Consider the following 21,542-nt stretch of genomic DNA (forward strand, 5'->3'; position numbering starts at 1 on the left):
TAATTTGCACAGAAATGGCCAACTCAATTTCTTCTGTCTTTGCCAATAAGTATATTTGAATAAGTAAAAACGCAGAGGTGGAATAAGCAGATTCAACTTCATTGTTTGATATAATTTTAGCTGTCAAAAGTATAATTCTGACCTATGAGTAAGGCTCAGAGTGATATACATTAATGGTTAATTAACTTGTTTCTTTTTTTCCAAAAGTCAGATAGAGACCCTGTTTCAGACTGAATTTTCATTTTCTATCACTTAATTTATTCGACATAAACAGCAGATTAAAATGATACTGATCAAATTTCATCCCCTAAAAAAACAACTTCCAGTGGGAAGTGCGTGTCAGGAGCTCAAAGTGCATGTTTGCCAATCAGCCCATGTGTGCTCGGCTATTTTTACTGTATTAATATTCAGTGTTTTGCTTCACAGGTATACTTTGGTATCTTATATTGTATAAGCGTCTACCTCAACCAATTATAAAAGTTACACCTCGCAGCTTGTTTAATGATAAATCATGAACGTTCAATCATTAAACAAGCTCCCTGCCTGCCATTGACGCGGTGGCTGCTTCACGTGCACTCGGTTTTTCCCCACTCCTCCCAGCAGAAGAAAAAAAGAAGTGCCACATGACCTGTCAAGTAGGAAGTAGCGAGCTAGCGCGAGCAGCAGCGACCAGAAACGCAAGACGAGGAGGAAGCTGTGAAATCTCGGAAGTCTCGATCTCGACGTTTCTCCTCAGAAACATTTATTTCTCCCGCCGGACCCGCCACAGCAATAAGTTTTCCGCAGTCATGGGCTTGAAGGTGGTGTTTTTCACTGTGGTTCTGGCTCTGATCGGCGCATCAGTCGCGACGGACTCGGGTAAGTTTGCGACATCTCGCCGCGGAGCTAAGCGGCTAGCTGCGACCGACCGACCGCGTCGCTCCTTAGCTTCATCCGCCCGGAGCGCGCCTGCATGGGCGCTCATGACGCCGACGCCTCGTCTAGTTTTGACAGTTGTCACTCAACCTTTTGTTGTTTCCGAAAAATATATACATGTATGTGTATAACAATTTCTTTTTTTGACTACTTGTCAGTTTTATTTTCACGCTCAAATTGTCCTGATTAGCTGACGCTTTAGCTTCCAGAACATTAACGTCGGCCCGAGGTTAGTGTGTCTCTGGTGAACCATACGGGGACACAGGGCTGACTAGTGGAGGTGTCACTGTAACTGAGACCATATCTGGATCCATATCAGCTTGTTATGCAACTGTTTACAATCACCTCTTTTTTTTTCTGTCACATTTTAAAATTCATGCCACTACTAAATTTGTCGAATCACTTCTTTGCAGATGATTGTTCCTCGATGTCGTGTGATTCATGTGGAACTTCTAAAGGATGTCTGTGGGTTAACTGCACAGCATGTGAGTATATGTCATAATCATAAAAGTGTATCAGGTTGTGAAGGGAGAGGCACAGGTTGGTCTTTGTGGGTTCTAAAATGCCCTGGCAGCTGGACTGATTGGACACAACATGATTCATATGGTATGGAGAGAATGTATGCAGTGGTTGCTTGACTTTTAGATGACGTCATTTCAATTTCCCTGAAACCCAAACTGTATTGTAATCATCTGGCAACAACAATATTGGACAGGCTGGTTGGAGATTCCTGGCACAGGAAAGATTTTGCAGAAAGGACAAAAAGATTAGTTTCATGTGACATGTTCTTCGACTGTATTAACTGTATTACTAGTTGGTGGTCCTGCGTGTACACATTAATTAAGCTTCACGCCGACGAGAGTGTTGAGGATGAGCACCAGTGTTTTACCTCATGGGAGTGGACCTGTTTGACAACTTCAGGCATGTGGAGCTGTGATTCTCTCAAAGGGCGTATAAAGATTTGTTGATCCAACACACTCCTTCTGCTTTGTCTCTGAAGTTCGAAGACTCCTCTAATGGTACATTACTTCGTGGTTAATTAGGTGGTTGAACAGGTGAGACGACAATTATGTACCTCGTCTCAGAGCCGAGGGAAACAGGAAGAGCTCGTTGTATCTCCCAAGTGAGGTTCACAATTGCATTTATTGCACATGAGGAAATAAGCACATCACCCACAGGCAAAATAAACCAAATACATTGAGATCTGTTCTCGTGTTACGTTTGCAGTAATTTAAACAGGTTTTCATCGACATGGTTTGTGTTTTTATTCTACAAAATATTTCATCGGCATCTATTTTCTTTTTTACCTTTCATCTTCTGATGTTAAGGTACAGAAGATAAGGGGTGATTGTTTCAGGGAGGTTTGGCTGATTTTAATATTGAATGTGTCTTTTCGACCCAAAGACTCTCCTCAGTTCTGTGACATACCCGAACAAACGACTCACACCAGCTACTCCACAGGCTACAGCAGGCTCCACAGTGTTGAACAACACTAAATGCTCACAAACGCACATAAGCACACACCAAGTAAGCGGCGAGCTGTAACCTTTCACAAACCTATGAATCACATATTTTATAAGAACTCAGCAACAACCGCAAAGGTCAGCTCTGGCCAGTCGAGGTGGCTTTTCTGAAGCACAGCATAACCACAATGCTACCGCATTGTCTTTATCAGATTTATCTTCGGTTTAGGGATTTTTGTGTGTGATTTTTTTTCCCCTGCAGCCTCGTGTTGAAACACTAAAACAACTTTACACGTGTACACGCAAGTTGTGTAGCGCCTCTAAGTACAGGCTGTAGTCTGACAAGGCAGTTGGAGTGCTCCTAACCACGGCGCTCTTTTCTGTGGTCCGATGAGGCTTTCACTTCCTCTGTTAGCTTGAGCGAGCTGTGTATGGACCTCGTGGTGGTGATGTCATCATCGGGGAAAAGGGTGAGAGTCGGTCCTACCTTTCACAGCTGCCTGTGAGGTAACAGTCGTGAGTGACCTACTGAGGAGGGGGAAACAAAACCCTCCTCCCACATGCTTCGACATACATTGATCGCAGTGACAGATCACAGTGTGATTATCTTTGATGTCACTGAATTACCAGTAATTGTTCATTACATCTCCAGCTTTAAAAGGTTTTACTCTGAGTTAAAGATAAATGAAGCAGCTTTTTTTCTTGTGATAATTGGACTTCCTGATCAGTCGAGGCAGAACTGCTGAATACTGTTGGGTAGCAGTTCAGAAAATGGTGAGATCGCACATAAATCAAGCTTCATTAGCAGAGGGAAACAACGGTGGACAGATTAGCTACCGACGACCACAAAACCATGGCCTCCATGTAATTGAACCATGTGACAGTCAAACAGAAACTTTACATATCGGGCTCCACAAACTAATCCCGATGTGGGCTCGGCCATTTGGTCGTTGCTCGTCTCCAAGGCCAGTGCACAAAAAGGCCTGACTTGCTCCAAAATGTATCCCTGTGAGCTGTGGAGAACGTAACGCAGGCCGGTGAGTCACTCTTGACCCTATTTGGAGAAAGCCAAAAGATGCTTTCAACAATGACTGCAGCCTGACTGTTAGACTTGGTGTATCTGTAATTTATGGGCAGCCATCTGGTGGGCCTCGTTCCCTTAGGTTTCTGTGGATTATAGTATTACTAATCAGGAAGGTGTTTACGGCACCTTTTACATCGCGTCGTCAGTTCCCTTTATGCTGTTCCTGTAAACCAGGATGATAATGCCACAATATGCTCATGTAATAAACATTTTCAAGAGCTTTTTTATCAACACAAAGATAAGGTAAAGGGCATTTCATGGCCTTCCTCGTCACTATAGTTATTAACAAAGCTTTATGGGAAATATTCTTTTTTACTTCCTTGTCCCTGGGCACCTTTTTTTAAACTTTTCAAACAAGTGAGACAAATCCAATTGCTCAGCAGCTAGTGTGTAATGGAATAAATCCAGTTTAATTTATAACCCGTGAACAACTGAGAAAAACAACATTATTTTGTTTTGGCAAAAAGAAAATGGTTTCTAGCGTCTACCGTTCAGCTTGAACAACAGGCGTAAGTGAAGTGATATAACTGGGTGTGAAAAGCATCTATAGTCACATGGTCCTGACGGTCTGCTGTGACTCATGGTTTCCTCACTTTGACACAGGCACATTGATAGACATGTCTGTGTTGTTTAACTTGTATAATGTAATTACATTTGGTTATGGTTAATCCTGTCTTTAATTTATTCAAATTCTATTTACAGCTAAGAAATAAATAGCAAAATGACGAGTTCTTGTTGAGTATTTGGGATGGGCACGACTTCACGGCGGGGCAAAGTCCCTTCTGTCATGGTTAATTAAAAATCTGCTTTCACAATAAAGGGGAATACACCTCGGTGAGCAAACTGTGAGTCAGCAAACTGAACATTCAGAAAACAAATAACTATATAACTAACAAGTCTTAAATCAAACTAAGTAAATTACATTTACTGATGTTCTATATGTAAATATATCATCCAGTGCTTTCTGGTACTACCCCTTATACTCACTTTATATTTCAACGGAAAATTAATTAATTAAGAATTTTTAACAGGTAAATATTTTAAAAAAAATTGTTAGATTAATTTCTAAATTAAAAAATCATTTGACATTAAATACATTAATTCAATCCTGACTGTATATTGCCAATAACGGTGCTGATTAAAAAAAAGAAAAAGAAAAAAAGAAAGGCATGCACCCTTTTAAAATGATCCAGTGTTATGATGGGGGGGGGGGGCAGGAAGTGGGCCTGTGTGATCCGCTGCTCTCCCCTTCCTGTGTAGGACTGCACATCATGTTGCTTTACTCTTCTGTATGCACAAAACAAGTGTGAGACAATTAATCAGGCCATTATGGTTTGGACACGCACTATGATGTCGGTGGTCATCCTTCTTTGTGAGGTGTATAATGTCCAGAACACAAATCAGCCATTTAATCCCTGATACTTTTATCTCTTACAGCAACTGTTGGCTGTCGCAACACAACTCTTCTGCTAGATAATGAGAACTGCACCCAAGTGTACTGCTCCGGTAAGTCAAACGGCACAGTGGTTTCAAATATTAGATTGGAAATTAACATGTTATTTTAGGCCCGAAGAGATTCATCGAACTCTCTATTTGTACATAAAAGAACACACGATAAAATCTGCAGATTCTGTTTGGCTTCAGCTACATTTGAACTGAGGTGTCAGTTAATGGTCCGTCTCCGCCTTTCGGCTGCGTCTCCATCGGCTGTGTTTGCGTTCAAAAGACTCGTCTCACCTGCCCAGGAGCGATGACGAGGGAGCGCTGTGCACTTTCTGGCCATTGTTTGCTTTCCCCCCTTTCACCCCGTGTCTGTATTGGTTTCCTGTCTATCTCAACAGTCCCGGCTACAAATTTCTCTACATCTGTTCCCCCTCTCACTCCAACCACCCCTGTTGTCTCCGTCCCGACCTCGGCCGGAACCGCTCTGCCCACAACAGGTAACCAGTCCCACAAACCTTCTGCTACACCTGCTGTAGTCCGTGTTCTCCAGCATTTAAGGTGCAAAGTGGTCTTGTTTATTTTTTACTTGAGATATGTTTAATAAATACTACAGATGGAGAAAGTAAAAGAAAGAAATACTCAGTGGTTTATTCAAGAAAGGTTCTAACTATTAAGAATTGAATGAAACCAACACCCCCTTTAAACTAATGTATAGTCAGCGATTTTTTATTATCATGAGGGATTCACAGGAAACAATGCTGAATGTTAGAGCTATTCTCCAGTTATTATTGATTGATCTCTTCATGAAACTTGTTTTTCCTGCACTGTAACAACCACTAGTATTTAAATTTCTGGCAAAGTAGCAGCTCAAGGAGTGTTTACTCGAGTTACTAATGCCGCGAGTGACTGTGTGTGTGTCTGCCAATCTCGAGGCGTGCAGTGTAAATGTTAATAGATGTGTTCTCACTGTGCCCACTACAGGCAGCACCGTTGTGCCCACTCACAATAGTAACATCTCCACCTCTACGGCTCCATCCGCGACAAGTCAGTGAACAATTCTGACACTCCGACGGAGCAAGAACATTTCCAAATCCACCCCGTATTGTACATAAACAACATTGATGAAATATTCTTATTTCCCTTCTGTCACAGCCGGCCCCTCTCCTGGCCCTCACAACACCTTCGACGCTGCAAGCTTCATCGGTGGCATCGTGCTGATCCTGGGCCTGCAGGCCGTGATCTTCTTCATCTACAAGTTCTGCAAGTCCAAGGAACGCAACTACCACACCCTTTGAAGCAGCCGCACTTTTACTCAGCCAATCCCCGCCAACTAGAACCTTGCAGAGAAGACTCCCCACTCGGCATGCACTCACCACGATGGACTCGAGCAGTGTTTTCAACCAGGTTTTCTACATCTTTGATGTCTGTGCCACTTGTGGTTTAGGCCTGCATTAGCCCTGCTCTTGTAACACACACACACACACACACACACACACACATATAGACACACACACTAAGGCATTTATGTATGGTAATTTAAGCATGGGGATTACATAATCTGGGAGCTACTCCCACCTCCATCATGCTGTTAGTTATTCTGCGAAAAACGTTTTCCATCGAATTGAGGGGGGAGTTTGTGTTATTTGCAGCCCCTCTCTTCATGGCCTCCTCAATTAAATACACCACATGAGAGTTAAAGGCTGAGTCATGTACCCAAAGTAGCTTTCCTGTTGATGCGTAGGAGTACAGCTGCAAACTTGTAGCATGTGCATTTAGTAAGTTCATATTTTTTGGTCTTGAATTGGAAACACTGTTTGAGTTCACGGCTGTTCTTCAACAGACTGATGATTCAGTATTGCTTTTAGCCTGTGGAGTCGTGGGTAGGTGCCCCCGAGCAGCTGCGCCGTGTATATGTGTTCATACATGACGGAAAAGTGGTGGGGAATAAAAGCAACCGCTAATGATCTGACGTCAGACAAAAACAAATAGCCATCCTTCTGGTAAACAGTCTCATCTGGGGGTCTCCCGTGGCATTTAGGAGTGCTGGTCGTTTTCTGCTGTTGATTACCGGGGAATTCTTTTACCCAATACTAGCTGTAAAAACAAATGTCAAAAACAAACTGCCAGTAGAGCAGATCAATGCAATAAATCCCACATCAAGTTAGTTTCCCATCCTTTAATCGCCCAGTTACTTCTTCTTGACCAACTTTAAAACGTACCCACTCCAACATGGAGCTGGCCTGTTGCCCACATTTCTGTGGGGGAAGCCAAAAAAGGCCTGTGGGTCAAAATGAAAGATTGTAGAATAATTCAGAAATATGAACAATTAAGTGTTAATGTTTAATACAGAGAATGGGGAGATACAGATTATGGCATGCACCTTCTTGATGTGGACAGTGATAGCAGTAAAGTGCCTTTAATGTCCAGTATGACTTAAAGAGAGAAAAGGAAGAGGAGTCATTTTCCTGGTTGAGGCCCAAGTGTTATCGTTAGTTTGTTTTTAAGGATGAAGCGGTATCGCTGTGCTGATATTGGGGGAGAACCGTTGTATCCCAGCTGGACTGAAGAGCCTTTTATTTTAAAGAAGGGAGTGAATCGATGTTATTTGAGGGTCTTGATCGATCGAGATGGAAGTTTTTCACTGGTGACTTTGTATCAATGAATATTTAAAAGTGCTCTCCCTTTTTGTAGCACCCAATACGGCTCCAAAATATCCTCCCACCGCACTATTTATGTTTTAGAACTCTATTTCAAAACATGAACGATGAGCTTGCGGGACATTTTGGGTTGCTGTTAGGTGCTTTAAATCAGGGAATGTAACTTTAAAGAAATGGATAACATATTGGGCTTAATTTAAAAACGAGTATTGCAGAGTGCATTGAGGTAAAAATGTTGGACTGTTTGTTTGTTCAAATGAGCATTGCGCCTCTGATTTCTGACTTTGCCGTGTAAATGAGGGGATTGTAAGTGAACAACGAAGCTGTCGTGCTAACGCTCGCGTCACGTTCTCTAACTAGCTTGCTGCTAACTGTGATTTATTTCTTTCCATTTTGTCACTCCTGTACAAAGCCATGTCCTGTTTTTTTCTTCTTTTTCTTTTTGGTTTCAACATGAGTAAAAGGCGAAATGAAGGAGTGTTTTTCAGTATAATTTGCTCGTCAGTGTCAAGAATGTTTTGTTAATGCCTTCTTTTCATTATCGCATGCTGGGTGCTTGGAGTGGTGACTGTTCCTCTCTTTGCATAAGGATTTAGACAATTAAAACCACTTGATTATTTGTGATTAGCTCATATGCTCGTTGAAAGAATGCCTTGAAACGGCGTGCTTTGAGCCAATGTCTTCAGTTTTGGCATGGAAATTGAGCATTGCACTGACAAGCTTTGTTTTGTAACTTTGTCTTTGTAAATGTTTTCATGGTTCAGCCCCAAAAGAATCCAATGCTTGTTTAAATAGTCTTGAATATCTACTAGATAATATATCAATAATCACCTTGTTCTGTATGGCCACAGGCCATAAGAAATGTTTGAGTGTGCAAATGTTTTCTTCTTCTTCCATTTAGTTTTGGCTTTCACAATTTAGGATTACACGTTTCCTGCTGCTCACCGTTGACACGCCTTTTAACCTAGTCGCCTGGTGGCACTCGGCTACAGCCCAAAGACCCAACTTGGCTTTGGAGAGCTTCTGCCCAAATTAAGAGAACTATTTTGAGATGTATTCCCAGCTGTTGAGTGGCATGCTGCCTAACCACTGCTTTCGACACGGTCGCTGCATTCCCATAGAACACAGCATCGCGTGTTGTTGTTGTCACCTCCGGTATCCATGCCAACCAATATGTCCATTGTGTTGCCTCTCCACAGCTTCAACTACAAGTCACTAACTCAGACAGTGCACCACTTAAGGAAAAGTGCCTTATTCAGTTAATACCCATCTGTAGTTTGTAGAAGGATATGACGCACCTATTGAATAATAATGTGACTCTGCACTTTCAGACCCCTGTGAAGTGGATTTCTGTGTTGTATTCTGCTGAAGTGTCTTGTCACGCTCAGCCTTAACTTCTTGATCAAACCCAGAATGTTTGCTGGTGACGAGCTGTCCAGGCGATCACCAGGCGGCTTTCCATTGAAAACTTAGTTGATCGTTTTCGTAATGGTTGGCCCTTATTAGCATTTAAGTGCCTACATTTCAACCAATCACACAATAGAATTATAGGCATTTTAAATGTTGCTTAAATGGCGTTAACCAGCGAATGAGGGGCATAGTTTCAAACTAGATGACGCCTGGTCAACCTGTCACCAGCACATTGTTACAAAATAAACAACTGCAACACTTCCTCCATACTGCAATCAGCCATGTGATGACTTGAAGTTCCCTTTTGTTGTAATCTTTATTTGTTTTATTGAATGACTGGTTTTCTGTCTCGTAGGGATTTTATGTGTGCTTGTTCATGGAGAGCTTTCCTCAGTTGTTCAGCGTTTAGTATCCAGATGAACAAGTAAAAAGTTTTTCGATCGCCTCCTTTTTGCCCCGTGGCTTATTGCTATGTGCACACTTTGTAGTGTCTTTTACCTTTTGTGTCGGAGGCCATCGGTCTTGTAGGTACGCTCTTGTTGCCCCCCCCACCACACTTTGACACACAGACTGTACATGTAGACACTTGCAGTTGCCAAAAAGCCTCCTGAAATGTTCTGTGCTCCTTTTTGCTCCCTCAACCCTTTTTATGTTGTGCCTTGTTTTCAAGTGTTACCTTTAGTTCACGATGTAAAGCCAATAAAGTTTGAATTGTTCAACAAATCACCGCATTTACCTTTTTCATTTGACAGCAGTGCCAACTTTTCATGGAGGTCATTTACATGACAAATCACAAGTGGGCCGATGACTCACGCGGCCAGGTCTGCGGCTCCATTGCCATGGTGACAATTGAACGGCTAGTTGCCTGGACAACAAAATGTATCGAATTCAGGCTATGTGTGTGTTTGTGGCTAATGCTAAGTCAACGAGGTATCGTGTTACAGAAGAAAACAATAGCAAAGCAGTGCTGAACAAACCATGCCTTCAAGTCCTCTTACAGCATCTAAACATTGGTGACCAAAATCCACAGTAGTAACATGTCAAATCTGGATTTAGCAACAAATATAGCACACTGTGTATTTTGTTCCCAGAAGGCTAACCTAGGTGTATGCAGGCTGTATGCTAAGCTAACCAGCTGCTGGTTAGAGTTGCATCTCATTTTCTCTTTTAATTAACTTAAATACCAAATTGAACTGGCAGAGGGACTTTGTTTCGCCCCACTGTCGGCTTGATCTGCTCTCCTGTCCCAAGTGTGTTTGGAGTCTATTGGAAAAAACATCAATATAATTAACATAATCAGATTCTTATTGACATGCATTTCTGATGTTGTAGATCCTGGATCCACCCTAACTCGGTCAATACCCTCAATCTTAATTCTCTGGCTGGTAATCTAGTGTAGTGATTCCCAACTGTGGGTTTGGGACCCTGCAAGGGCCTCCAAGATGATACAGAGGGTACATTAGATAACTGATGTGATGACAAAGAACTGTATTTGTATAACATGTACATGTTATACAAATACAGTTTTCACGTGTATACTTTGGCCTCTTTGAGCCTCTAGAAGTTCCAAGACACACCAACAAGACCGTAACTGGTTATCTGGCTTGGAGACATTGCTTTGAGCTCAAAATGGTTGGGAGCCACTGCTCTAGGGGTTTTAGTGACACTAGTGCCCCCCTTTGGCGATACACAAACTAAAAGCCCCACAATGATCTGCTGTATTGTCACAGCTTTTCCTGAAATCTGCAGACATGATCTCATCTTTAAGTTTACTGAGCAGACTCGCACGCAAACTGGTTTGCTACTTTCTATTGATAGCAACCAACATGTTTTGAACAGCAAACGGGTAAAGTGTATAGCAACCATGCAACATTATTTGCTGTCATGCACAATTGATATCCAAACTGGTCAATGAGAGCCAAATGCAAATATATCCCTCCTCTGTTAAACAACCAGTTTGCTTTTAGCACTGTGTTTTTCACTGTGTGGTTCTCCTGACGGGACACATGGTCAGTTTCCGAGGTCACAGCAAGGTTCTGCAGATGTAGCAAAATCTGTTAGCTCTAAAAGGAAATATTAGTGTGCATGTTTTCCTGTGTGTGCAATCAGTTGATTACATTTTTGAACAAGATGTGTGTGCAATATGTTTTGTGCTGAGCACACTGTTATTCGCCCGGAGTCCCCAGCCGACACAGTTTCCCAGAAACAAAGCCAGTTTTAGGGGAGAACCTTTTTTTGGGACAACCAGACAATAACATCTCTGCAACCCTGCACAGTATCTGCTTTTAATGGACAGATCATTTATTATGGAGACCTCCTCTACAAAGTGGAAAAGCCTTAATTTTGGCTTACTTTTAAAAACAGACTTGTATTTAAGTTACTTTTCAATTTATCTCCATGTAAACATATTACTCAAGGAAATAGACTGTAAGCTGTAAATGAATTACACATTTAAGATGCACCTTTCCTCATCAGATGGAAGCTGTTTTGGAAATCCTTCAGTTCACACACCCCACACTGTTCTCCGAACACATCGCTGCTATTCAACTCAGAGTGGGGTGTGCAGTCACAAGGTATCAGAGCTGCAGGGTCAGGAGAGATGTTCTATGTGGGCATGAAGGAGGCTCGACTTGCCTCAGCTAACCTGATTGCTGTGTCCAGTCATGCTCTGTAATCTAATATGGGAGCACAGAGAAACACTGCAATAGGTTTAGTCTCTTTCTCTCATAGGCCAGCTAAGTCCATTTAACCATGCCATGAACTCGGTCATGCCAAGAATACCAGCACCAAGCAATTGTAGCTCGATAATCCACTGAAAAGGACTGAATGCGGAGCGCAACAATAACTACTGGCTGTTTTCTACTCCCATGACCCAGAACCTCTGACAGGGCAGTTGGGGATGTTGCACCGACTTAATTTGAGTTTTTATCATTACAATTTGACTGTAGAGTTGGTGGTAGAGGACTAGTGACTTTTTCTTTGCTCCGTCCCGATGCGCGCAAACCGGTGTCGGGAGCTCCGCGGCGCACGAGACGGCGGGCAGAGGACTGTTAACGCGACACGTAGACAGAAATGACATGCTTCTGCTGTAATGTGGCGCTATAGAGAAAGTGACAGGGGGGCGGGCCAATATTTTTTTATGTCATGCGATCTACCAATACTACGCCGCGATCGACTGGCAGGTCGCCGCGATCGACCGGTCGATCGCGATCGACGTATTGAGCACCCCTGGTGTGTGGAGTAAAAACCTTCACGTTGGTCAAATAAAGATAGTATGTGCACTGCCACCTAGTGGTTTTAAACATGGATTACAGTTGATGGTGGAGGGTTGGAGAAAAAAACATTTGTGTTGGCAGAAGTAAAATGGGAACCAAACAATTTTGTAAAAATATGCAAATAGAATAAGCTTTATTAGAATTTTAGAATATAAAAATAGATTACTCCAGCTTCATTTGAGATGAGACAGGATGAGGTGATGATTAATAAACTATACACCATCTATGAAGGACCCTATATGTAAAAAATGCCAACTAAGTCACACAATTTTTGCTTTATAGGTTTTATGAGTAATACATTATCAACCCCTTTTGTGTATTACCTATTTTTATTTGTTACTAAAAACGTCCCAGAGGCCATTTGAAGTGGGGAAAACAGGCTGAAGGGAACCAAAGGGATTCTTGTGGTTTAACCAGCTGTTGTATCAAAGCCCGGACCTCATGTTTCCCAGATGAGGTCATCTTGTTTTAGGCCGTTTCTGAACTTCTGGGTCTCTCTAAGAAGCTGCAGGTTATTGTGAGTGGTCCCACCTTTCTTTCTCTTACTCTTAGCCTTAACAGGAGAGGGAACAGGTGGTTTGATCCCACTCAACTTCTTAGCTGCGTGGTCCTCAGCACATGGCTGGCTCTGAGTCAATTTATGGACCTGTGCAGGAGCCCAAAAGGGAAATATTAGTAACATAATCTACATACACAATTAGGGATGGAGATCAGCTGGCACTGAAAAATGACACTGGGCATACTTAAATATTTTCACAAAGCCTGCTGCTGGACTGTACTGAGTGACAGTTCACATACCGTCTCCTGGTGTTTGCGGAGCTTTGTGATCTGAGCTCCTTTCTCCTCGATCCTGGCAACCGACCTCTCCAGTTCTCTCTGCAGATCCTCCCTCTGATTGAAATGTTGAGTTACATCTATTTGTTGTACCAATTCTTGATGCTCACTGACAAAAAGAAAACACACAGACAGATTATTAAATGTGTAAAATAATAATAATAATAAAACAAAAAGCTTACTCACAAGCTCATTTGTCCTAGCTCGTCCTGCAGAGCCAATAGCAGGTCAGAAAGTGAGCCCAGTGGCTGATCTGCTTGTACCGGATCCCCATCAGGCTGGTAAAAGGTGGTGGAAGATGGAGCAAATTCCCTTTGGAGGCTTTTCTTGGCTCCACTAGCCAACCTGTGCAGTGTGCTCACTCGTTCACACAGTTGGGGCTGATGATGCTTCATCATGTGAAGTATACTTTGTACGTTGGCGTGCACTGAATGGCTCGGGCTTGTCGACTGTGACAAGGGAAGGACATTTAAATTAATCAAATTTAAATTAATCAACAAAAAAGGAAAGAGTTAATAATGCATGTTTTTTTAGAGACGGTGCACAGCATTAGAACTGACTCACCGTTCCAGCAACAAATGGCATTTGTGTGTGCCTTGGGCCCTTTGGTGATGTCAGCTCATTCTGTCTGGAGGATTTCTGAGGTAAGAAACCGCTTTAATCACTACCATCGGCAAATGTACAGGCAGTTAATTAGCTTATCAGGAAGAAAAGTACCTTGCTCGTCTTTTTTGTTTTTTTCTTTGGCCGTATTTCTTCAGCAGTTGGCACAGCCAATCGAAAGTTGATGTCCAACTCCTTCTGGAGCTGTGGACATGGAAATAGCCTTTTTTAAGTCTGTCTTTTTTCCTTTTCAAAATTATTTTATGGCATTTCACCATTGTTAGACAGTATGTTTTATGCAACTTAAAACAGACTAGTTACCTTTAATAGTAAGTAAAATGTATGGAATTTTGTTTCGTTAAATATTGCTAACTGTTTCTGCATGTTGGGGTTAAGGCAAATTAAATAAATTAAGTGTAAATGTAGATTGTGTCATTTTTTTTAGATGATCCGAAAAGTTGAGTGTGTGGACTGACCTTGTTGGCTTTTTCCTGCACAAGTTTACGCTCATGTTCTTCTTTCAGCAGTTTTTGCTCCAGAATGGCAAGCTTCGTCTGAATGCAAAAGAGCATTGCAATAGTGTCATTCAGCTTGTGATGTTTAGAATGATGTAATAAGTGTAATTTTAAAAAAACTGGAAATAACCTCTGCCAGAGTTTGTGTTTGACTCAATTTGAGACAATCGGATTCAAGTTTCTCCAGCTTATCCTGCTGACATTGGGTGTTTGAGCTGCGTGGCTGCTGGATTTGCAGTGAGGCCTGGCGCAAAGGAAAACAAAGTTATCTACTTATTTAGCAAAACATACATTTTTAAAATCAAACTTGTCATAAAGATATTGAGCATGTTTTACAGACTCATCACCATTTCTCTATAATATAATACACCTATAGTTTTAGGGTCTAACATTTGTCTGTTTAAGTTTGTAAGTTTTTGGACAACCTGATTCTCTACAAGGACATTCCTCTCCGCGTTTTCAACCATCTTCCTCATGTAGACGAGCTGCTTCTCAAGGACCTTACACCGAGCCTCTGCAGATTGCCGCTTTGAGTCCAGCTCTGTTATTATAAACACAGACACTACTATTAGACGAAAACTACATAAAAGACATTTGCATTGGCTTTTCCCTTCGCAGCTTCCATCACTTACCTTTCTTGCCAGAGTTATCTGTGATAGGCAAGCCAGCTGCTGGTCGAATGGGCACTGTGTAAGACTCTGTCACCTCCTTATGCCTCTGAGCATCATGGGAGAATTGACGATAGCTCTTCTCGGCTTGCTTTCTTTCCAGCTCCAACCGTCTGATTTTCTCCTGGAGGGTCTTCAGTGCATCAACAACAGCTGAAGAGGAGTAAACGAGAACAGAACAGCGTACCTGGTAATTGCAGCAGATGGAAATAACAATAACATGTCATGAGACAAGAAGATTGGAATAATGGTTGTGCCATACCTGTGCTGTCAATATTAAGTTTGCTCTGGGACCCCCGAGGTCTGTTCAGCTGCGGGTCCATGCTGCTGGATGAGTGGACAGGGAACTCGAGATGTCTTGCTATTGGTAGTATCCTGTTTGGAGGCTGGTAATAGCTCCCGATGTAACTGTTTTTTGAGGGTGAATCGAAAGTCTCCAGACAAAAACAGGAGGAATCATTTAACGTTAAAGTCACATTAGCTGGAACAAGAAACAGTCACTATTTCCCATGAGAAAGATCTGGCGTTAACTGGTAAACTATCGACAAAAGCTAACGAATGAATCATTTCCTAACTCTACTGTAGCTACACAAGTGTAGTAGCTTTATGCATCGAGAGGCGGGTTTCCTAACAAGACCACTGTTAAACTCAGATAATCTTCATTTCAAAATTGCTGACGTTCACGTCACGTAAACGAAAACAAACCATTTTGTTGAAAAACCACGCGAAGATAATGCTTTATCTTAGCATAGAGGTGTGACGCCCTTTACAACTGTTAGTGAAGCCAGATAAACGCAACGTAACAAAACCTTGTCGCTCCTTCACCGAACCCGCTCGCGACGACAACGAAGGTAAACAAAGCTAAAGCTAGCTTAAAGCTAACGTGCGGGCCAAAATTCTCCGCCAACGGCTGATTTGCAAACGTTACCTGGTCGTGATAAGTCTCCATTTTGTGACATCGAGGTTGGTTCTTGTTCCTAAACTACTACTATTCTCCAACTGCTAACGGAAGTATTCGAGTGGCTGAGTTGACCTGAATGCTTCCTGTCACTTCGGGTAGTCCAGACTTTTTAAATTTCCCTCCGACAGAGGTTCCGCCTGCGCCCTGCGTCCTCCCCTCGGGCCCTCTCCTGCCCCCTAAGGCCTCAAACCCTGAACCCTCAGCCACTCACCGGCGTCACCTGTTGAGGAGTTGAGCGTGAGAGCCCGTTGAAATGGTGTACACATAAATGGGACAGCATTTTCCTGCAACATATCTCGTTACCACGCAATATTGTGTCCAATGGTGGGTATTTATTTCACTTTTACTTTCACTCCCTCGTTTGAAGAAGTTCCCGGCCTTGAACATGAGAGGTCATTTCAAATAATCTATTCACTTATTTGTCAAAACAGCTGCAATAACAAAATAACACATTTGTTGAATAAATAAATAGATTTTCTCTGATTTCATGTGTTTTTATGTTCCATCTTTGATCCTTAATGTTGTTGTGTAAATGTTATTCATGAGCCTTACACCCATGTATCATCCTCTTTGTTTACCTTTTTTCTTTACATCTCCATGCTTCCACGGGTCGTTGCTTTGTTAATGTCACATTGATAAGAATTGTGGGTAATTTGTCATCATGAGGAAGCTTACAAACGTGATCTGTTGTACATTAAGTGCTGTTAATGCCCACAGTGGTTGTACTACATGAACTCTTCAAGACAATCTAAAAACAATGACACATCTTAAACTGTTGGCCAGAAATGTAAAGCAGAGTTCTAGCCAGGATTTGAGAAATGTTGAGGGTCACACACACACACACACACACACACACACACACACACACACACACACACACACACACACACACACACACACACACACACACACACACACACACACACACATCCCCCAAAATGATGTTGGCCTTGTGAAAAACAGACCTCGAGGCTGCAAAAATGGGACGGCAGAGTACATTATAGTATGCAGAGGCATGCCCACTTTCACAACAACGACAATATTAACAACAACTGTTGACGCTATTTTATGATCACTAGGCTATTGTCTGTAAGTAAAGTGTCCTTACCCAGTAAATCAATTAATCAATCACCCTGTGAGCACAACAGTGTTTATGCATCTTTTGTCCCGAACATAGACATTCATTACATGGCACACCAGAATCCAAATACAATTTGTTGCAAACAATGAATTGACCTTTCAGTGTTGACATTGATATTTCTTGCCTGCTTACACGATCTAACTGGTATTGAACTATCTATCTCTCGCTCTCTCTCCTCGGTCTTTCGACAAATAAGCTAAGGAGGCTGCTCTGTGTATGATGGGAGATGTAGTTCCTAAAGAATACCACATAAAGCATTCGCCGAACATGGAGAACTCAACTCCCACAATACCTCGCCCCCCTCCCTTCCGGCGGCTTGGCAACGCCGCTCCAACCAATCATTTGTGAGTATCCTCACGGCTCCAACCTAGATTGGCCCAGAACTCCTCTCATTGGCTGGCCTGACCTGCCAATCAAATCCTTCCCCTCAAGTTGTTGCTTCTGTCGTTTCTACCCCGGGACTAACGTTCCTGGTCAGTGCTGTGGCAAGACGTCCCGTAGGAGAAGACCTGCACCAAAGAATGTGGATAAAGTGAGTATTTGAGAATGACACTTTTTCTGTTTGGTCCAGAGTGAAAGGTTTGAGTGTAGGAATGTGTGTGTTTAGTCGCATTGTTGTTGTACTTTAACGGCGTCTTTGTTAACGGGCAGCTTGAACGCCTTGACGCCAGAGAGAGATTGAATGGACTCAAAACCTAACAAGTTGCGGATTGGTATATTTTTATGATATGTCTAATATTTATATATAAATATAATGAACCATAAACAAACATCGGTTAATTGTTGTTTACTAACGCTATGTGGCAATACCACTATAATTGCTAGATTCTGGTGGCTTAACATCAGTAAATAATCCGTCCAACGAGGATTTTTTCATGCAAATTGATAACCAACTAAATAGCAATATTACCATTTTAAGTATGATCAGAGTTTAAATTCCGACTGACACTTTTTTATTTGTTGCCAATACCGATATTTCAGGGTTTACAAATCAGACAACCATATAGCTACTTCTTCTGATGTTGTTGTTTTTCTTTAGGCTACATAGCTACACATCGCTTTTATTAATATTTTACAGTTGAAAAATATACTCCTTCAATGTAATTGCAATTTGAAAACACATTTTTGACATTTTATGTTTTGTAATTTCTTGTTATTTCTTGGCTTACATGTGCTGATACGATATATCTCTCGTAAACTAATATCTGGCTCTAACTTCTGCTTCGCTGTTTGACATAAATAACATAATTCCCCATTAGTATAACATAACATTTTGTTTTGTTTCGTGCTGATACATAAACAATGTGTTATTTGTTGCATAGCCTGTTGTAAGACAGCACAAACGTTAGTCCGACATCAAAAGATGGAAGTTCAGGTCCAGGAGTCTTTGGGGAGATGGAACGGACTGGGCAGCCGGGATGCCATCTCCAGATCTGAAGCCATGGAGAACATCCGCCAGGACGTCATGAGGAAAGTGGAGGCCATCATGCCCATACCACTGTCAGCCCCAGCCTCAGGAAGCCATCCCGACAGCGACCTGAACGACATCCTGGCTCACCTCCTCATGCTCTCCAAACGGTGTCCCTTTGACGACGTCAAGGAGCGATGCATTCGGCTTCTACGGGGCGTCCAGGTAGGAGATTCATAATTTGAATTCAAGTCACAGCATGAAGCCAAATTTGATTTTGTAATCATGTTGTTGTACATTCTTTCTGAAACAGCATAACATAATCTATATTCATGGTTATTATGTTCTGATGATTAATGTTGGCACTAAAAGAGATTATTATATTTTGTAAATACACATTTTCCTTCTATACTCACAGAGAACAAAACAATTTATTTAGCTATGGGCGGTTCCACTTAATGAGTCCTCTATTAAGAGGCAAAACTAAGCGTGACAACTTTTTTTGGCCTGACATGTTTGGTATTCTGAGGAAATGGACTGATTGGCATTGACATTAATTCCTCTTTGTGCAGACGTGTTTTTGGAAGATGGTGGAGAGGGGCAGAGAGAGATGAGAGATAGAGAAAGCTGCTTTGCGGGTTTAGCAGTGCACCATGGTACACACCGTCTGGGATTTCTGAATTATGCTAAGCTGCATTTGCTGTGGGTTTGCCAAAGGGTGCAGTTATGAGCCCATGTGGCAGCCCTTGTCTTTGTAGTCCCACGGTGGAAGACCCCCTGACTAACACACACACACACACACACACACACACCTTTCTCACGTTGTCAGGGATGGAGGGGGTAAGGGAGGGGGGCTTGGCTCAGATGGACCTCTAATACCAGCTGATCCGCTGATTAAAGAAAAAATCTTTGAAAGCAGACAGTCCTTTCCTCATGGCAACCCCTTCTTCTAAAGAGGAAGGCCTCCTGCCTGGTGAGAATAATGTCTCTTAATGTCCTCGTGGCTTGTAACAATTTGGCCTGGAACTATGTTGTTTTAGTTTATTGTGCATGTTGACTGTAGATAATTGCCCATTGTATCATCCGTGAGGGAAAATCCAATAATAATCTAAAAAAGGAAGAATACCCTTTTACATGGGTAAGGGCATGAAACAAATCTCATTCTAAGCACTCGTATAAAGTAAATTGTAAAAAAGAAGCCTTCAATAGTATGCGTTAGTACATGAAATAATATGCTAATACCGATTGGCACACACGCATTTAAAGCACAAAATTATAATTTCGGTGAACATTTTTTATTCCACTTCCTATTTATTAAAATTGCCAGCTAGCTTAATTTATCAATAATACTGTCTCTTTCTGTAAGTAACACATCCTGCATTCCAACACGTCTTCAAGGCCATAAATGAGCATGTCTTTTGATTAGCTTGTTTATGCCAGATCTGAGCGGCTTATAACTGACAGTGCTCATGACTTTTACACTTTTGTATTTGATTTTCTTTGGACAGAGACAGACTAGCTCTTTCTCCCGGTTTATGATCTGTGTGCTTAGCTATGCTAACAGCCTGATGGCTGTAGACTCATATTTTGTGGTCGGATATAAGAGCGGTTTTGATCTCCTTTGTATTTCACAAAATGTCAATTTATTAAGAGAAGTGTGTTGATACAGACTGGAAAGGACTATTCCTACACTCATAAGCACAAATAAAGGCACCGTTTTTATGTTTTCATTCTATTAAAATCCTTTTACCTTATCTAATAATAGTTGAGGAACCCATATGATAACATATAGATTCAGAAACATCTATCATCTCAGGCCACAGTCCCTTCTCTAGTTCTAGCAGTTACCTCATTTGCCTTTTTTATGTAATCTGAGTCTTTGCTCCTTATTATGAAGCCACACTGTGAATATGCAGGCCAAGCTGTGTTACAGTGAAATGAATGGGCTTAAATGTTTGCTGTGTTATGTGCTCCAATATTTCTGAGGTCAAGGGTCATGGGGCCACGGCTGAAAATAGGGTTCCATGTGCCTGGGGAGGGGTTGGGTTCCCATATGCCTTGTGTAAAAATCTGCCGAGGTGAACATACAAGGGAAAAAATCGCTTACATTTGCAATCCTGCGAAATGGTCAACATACACAGACCCGTCACTGAGCTTAATTTATCTCATGCATATAGGAACACAGGATAACGATGGGGAAGAGAAATACACACCAAGAGAGACGATAGTGTTTGTTCTAAGTCTATAAAAGAGGTGGGCAGACTCCATCTACCCTTTTTTTTCCCCTCCGGTCACCATGTCCCCTTGCTGGATGAAAGGAGTCCAGTCTTGGGCTGCTTGACAGAGACAGAGAGGGGTTTCTTTGTGTTATGTAATGACTCCATTGAGTTAGCCCTCTACCCTAAGTTAAATTAAGAGACACTCTCAAAAGATCAACCTTTTTATTGTGTGCAGGCTGGTGCTGCTCAGATTTGTCCTCATCTCCAGCCTACGGAGTAAAGAACATACAGTAAATACCACATGGAATTAGTGTCTCTTTGGATCTGAGTCAGTCCTGTTCATTTGGTCAACTGGCAGTGCAGTCCAGTGCATTTTACGTCTGTCTTTATTTGCTATTAAGACTGTTTCATTACAGAGTTTCAGAAAATAACTGACATCTTTGTTAGCATTGCAGCTTGTTCTACTTCTAAGCCGTTCCTATTCTATGTCCTAATGCACAATTAAGCATTGAACAGAAGTGCAAAGCCCCAGTTTGTGCCTCTTATTTATTATCATAACATTCAAGTCACAGACTAAGTATCGTTTTTTCTGAAAGATAAATCCCGAGCAATTTGAATCCCCAAATACATTGTCCAGAAAGATAAAGATAGATTCAGTTCAGGAAAGAAGATTTTTCGTTTAAGTTGTGAATCTAATTTATCTCTATTTTTTCCAAATGCAAACAAAGATGCTAACTGTTTTTGGTCAATTAGTATAATGTGAACCAGAAATCTAAATGTTTAAATATCAGGTATATAATATTGGATGTTATTTGCATCCATAATACTTTGTTTATATTTCTCCGACTCAATCTCATTCTACAAAATGTGCAACCATCTCATCTTGTAATGGACCTAAGTTGACTTGTTTTTCTCCGATTAAGAGAAAAGCAGTGAATGTTTCAAG

At 41.7% G+C, this 21,542-nt stretch overlaps 3 protein-coding genes across 4 annotated transcripts in view; 2 read left to right on the forward strand and 1 right to left on the reverse strand.

Moving 5' to 3' along the window:
- The first annotated feature begins 386 nt into the window (after positions 1–386).
- On the forward strand, positions 387–9,696 carry cd164 (CD164 molecule, sialomucin). The gene is made up of 6 exons (XM_056427942.1): positions 387–858; positions 1,329–1,400; positions 4,900–4,968; positions 5,304–5,402; positions 5,887–5,949; positions 6,058–9,696. The coding sequence occupies exons 1-6, from the start codon at positions 624–626 to the stop codon at positions 6,198–6,200; spliced, it is 681 nt and encodes a 226-aa protein (XP_056283917.1). The 5' UTR covers positions 387–623; the 3' UTR covers positions 6,201–9,696.
- Positions 9,697–12,363: 2,667 nt separating this feature from the next.
- cep57l1 (centrosomal protein 57, like 1) lies at positions 12,364–16,105 on the reverse strand. 2 transcript variants are annotated; one of them, XM_056428183.1, is made up of 11 exons: positions 15,796–16,105; positions 15,130–15,301; positions 14,832–15,020; positions 14,625–14,740; positions 14,330–14,443; positions 14,161–14,238; positions 13,799–13,888; positions 13,646–13,720; positions 13,268–13,530; positions 13,046–13,190; positions 12,364–12,893 (listed from the first exon to the last, which is right to left on the reverse strand). In XM_056428183.1, exons 1-11 carry the CDS (start codon positions 15,814–15,816, stop codon positions 12,687–12,689), a joined length of 1,470 nt encoding a protein of 489 aa, XP_056284158.1. In that variant the 5' UTR covers positions 15,817–16,105; the 3' UTR covers positions 12,364–12,686. The 2 variants fall into 2 exon arrangements, with proteins under 2 accessions (XP_056284158.1, XP_056284159.1); XM_056428184.1 differs by having other exon boundaries at positions 15,130–15,275; positions 15,796–16,104.
- Positions 16,106–17,486: 1,381 nt separating this feature from the next.
- sesn1 (sestrin 1) overlaps positions 17,487–21,542 on the forward strand; it is a 51,608-nt gene continuing 47,552 nt past the window's right edge. The window contains exons 1-2 of the mRNA XM_056427686.1: positions 17,487–17,501; positions 18,292–18,602. Of these exons, the coding sequence (XP_056283661.1) occupies positions 18,333–18,602 (270 nt within the window). The 5' untranslated portion in view covers positions 17,487–17,501; positions 18,292–18,332. The remainder of the gene's footprint in view (positions 17,502–18,291; positions 18,603–21,542) is intronic.

Source organism: Pseudoliparis swirei, chromosome 12 (assembly GCF_029220125.1).
Source record: "Pseudoliparis swirei isolate HS2019 ecotype Mariana Trench chromosome 12, NWPU_hadal_v1, whole genome shotgun sequence".
Lineage (NCBI taxonomy): Eukaryota > Metazoa > Chordata > Actinopteri > Perciformes > Liparidae > Pseudoliparis > Pseudoliparis swirei.

Excerpts from the sequence above, each read along its gene's own strand:
- cd164 (XM_056427942.1), top strand. The coding sequence starts at position 624 with ATGACCTGTCAAGTAGGAAGTAGCGAGCTAGCGCGAGCAGCAGCGACC. Across the intron at positions 1,401-4,899 it reads GTGGGTTAACTGCACAGCAT|CAACTGTTGGCTGTCGCAAC; the intron begins GTGAGTATATGT and ends TATCTCTTACAG. Across the intron at positions 5,403-5,886 it reads AACCGCTCTGCCCACAACAG|GCAGCACCGTTGTGCCCACT; the intron begins GTAACCAGTCCC and ends TGCCCACTACAG.
- cep57l1 (XM_056428183.1), bottom strand. The coding sequence starts at position 15,816 with ATGGAGACTTATCACGACCAG. Across the intron at positions 15,021-15,129 it reads ACTTAATATTGACAGCACAG|CTGTTGTTGATGCACTGAAG; the intron begins GTATGGCACAAC and ends ACTCCTCTTCAG. Across the intron at positions 14,444-14,624 it reads ATGTCCTTGTAGAGAATCAG|GCCTCACTGCAAATCCAGCA; the intron begins GTTGTCCAAAAA and ends CCTTTGCGCCAG.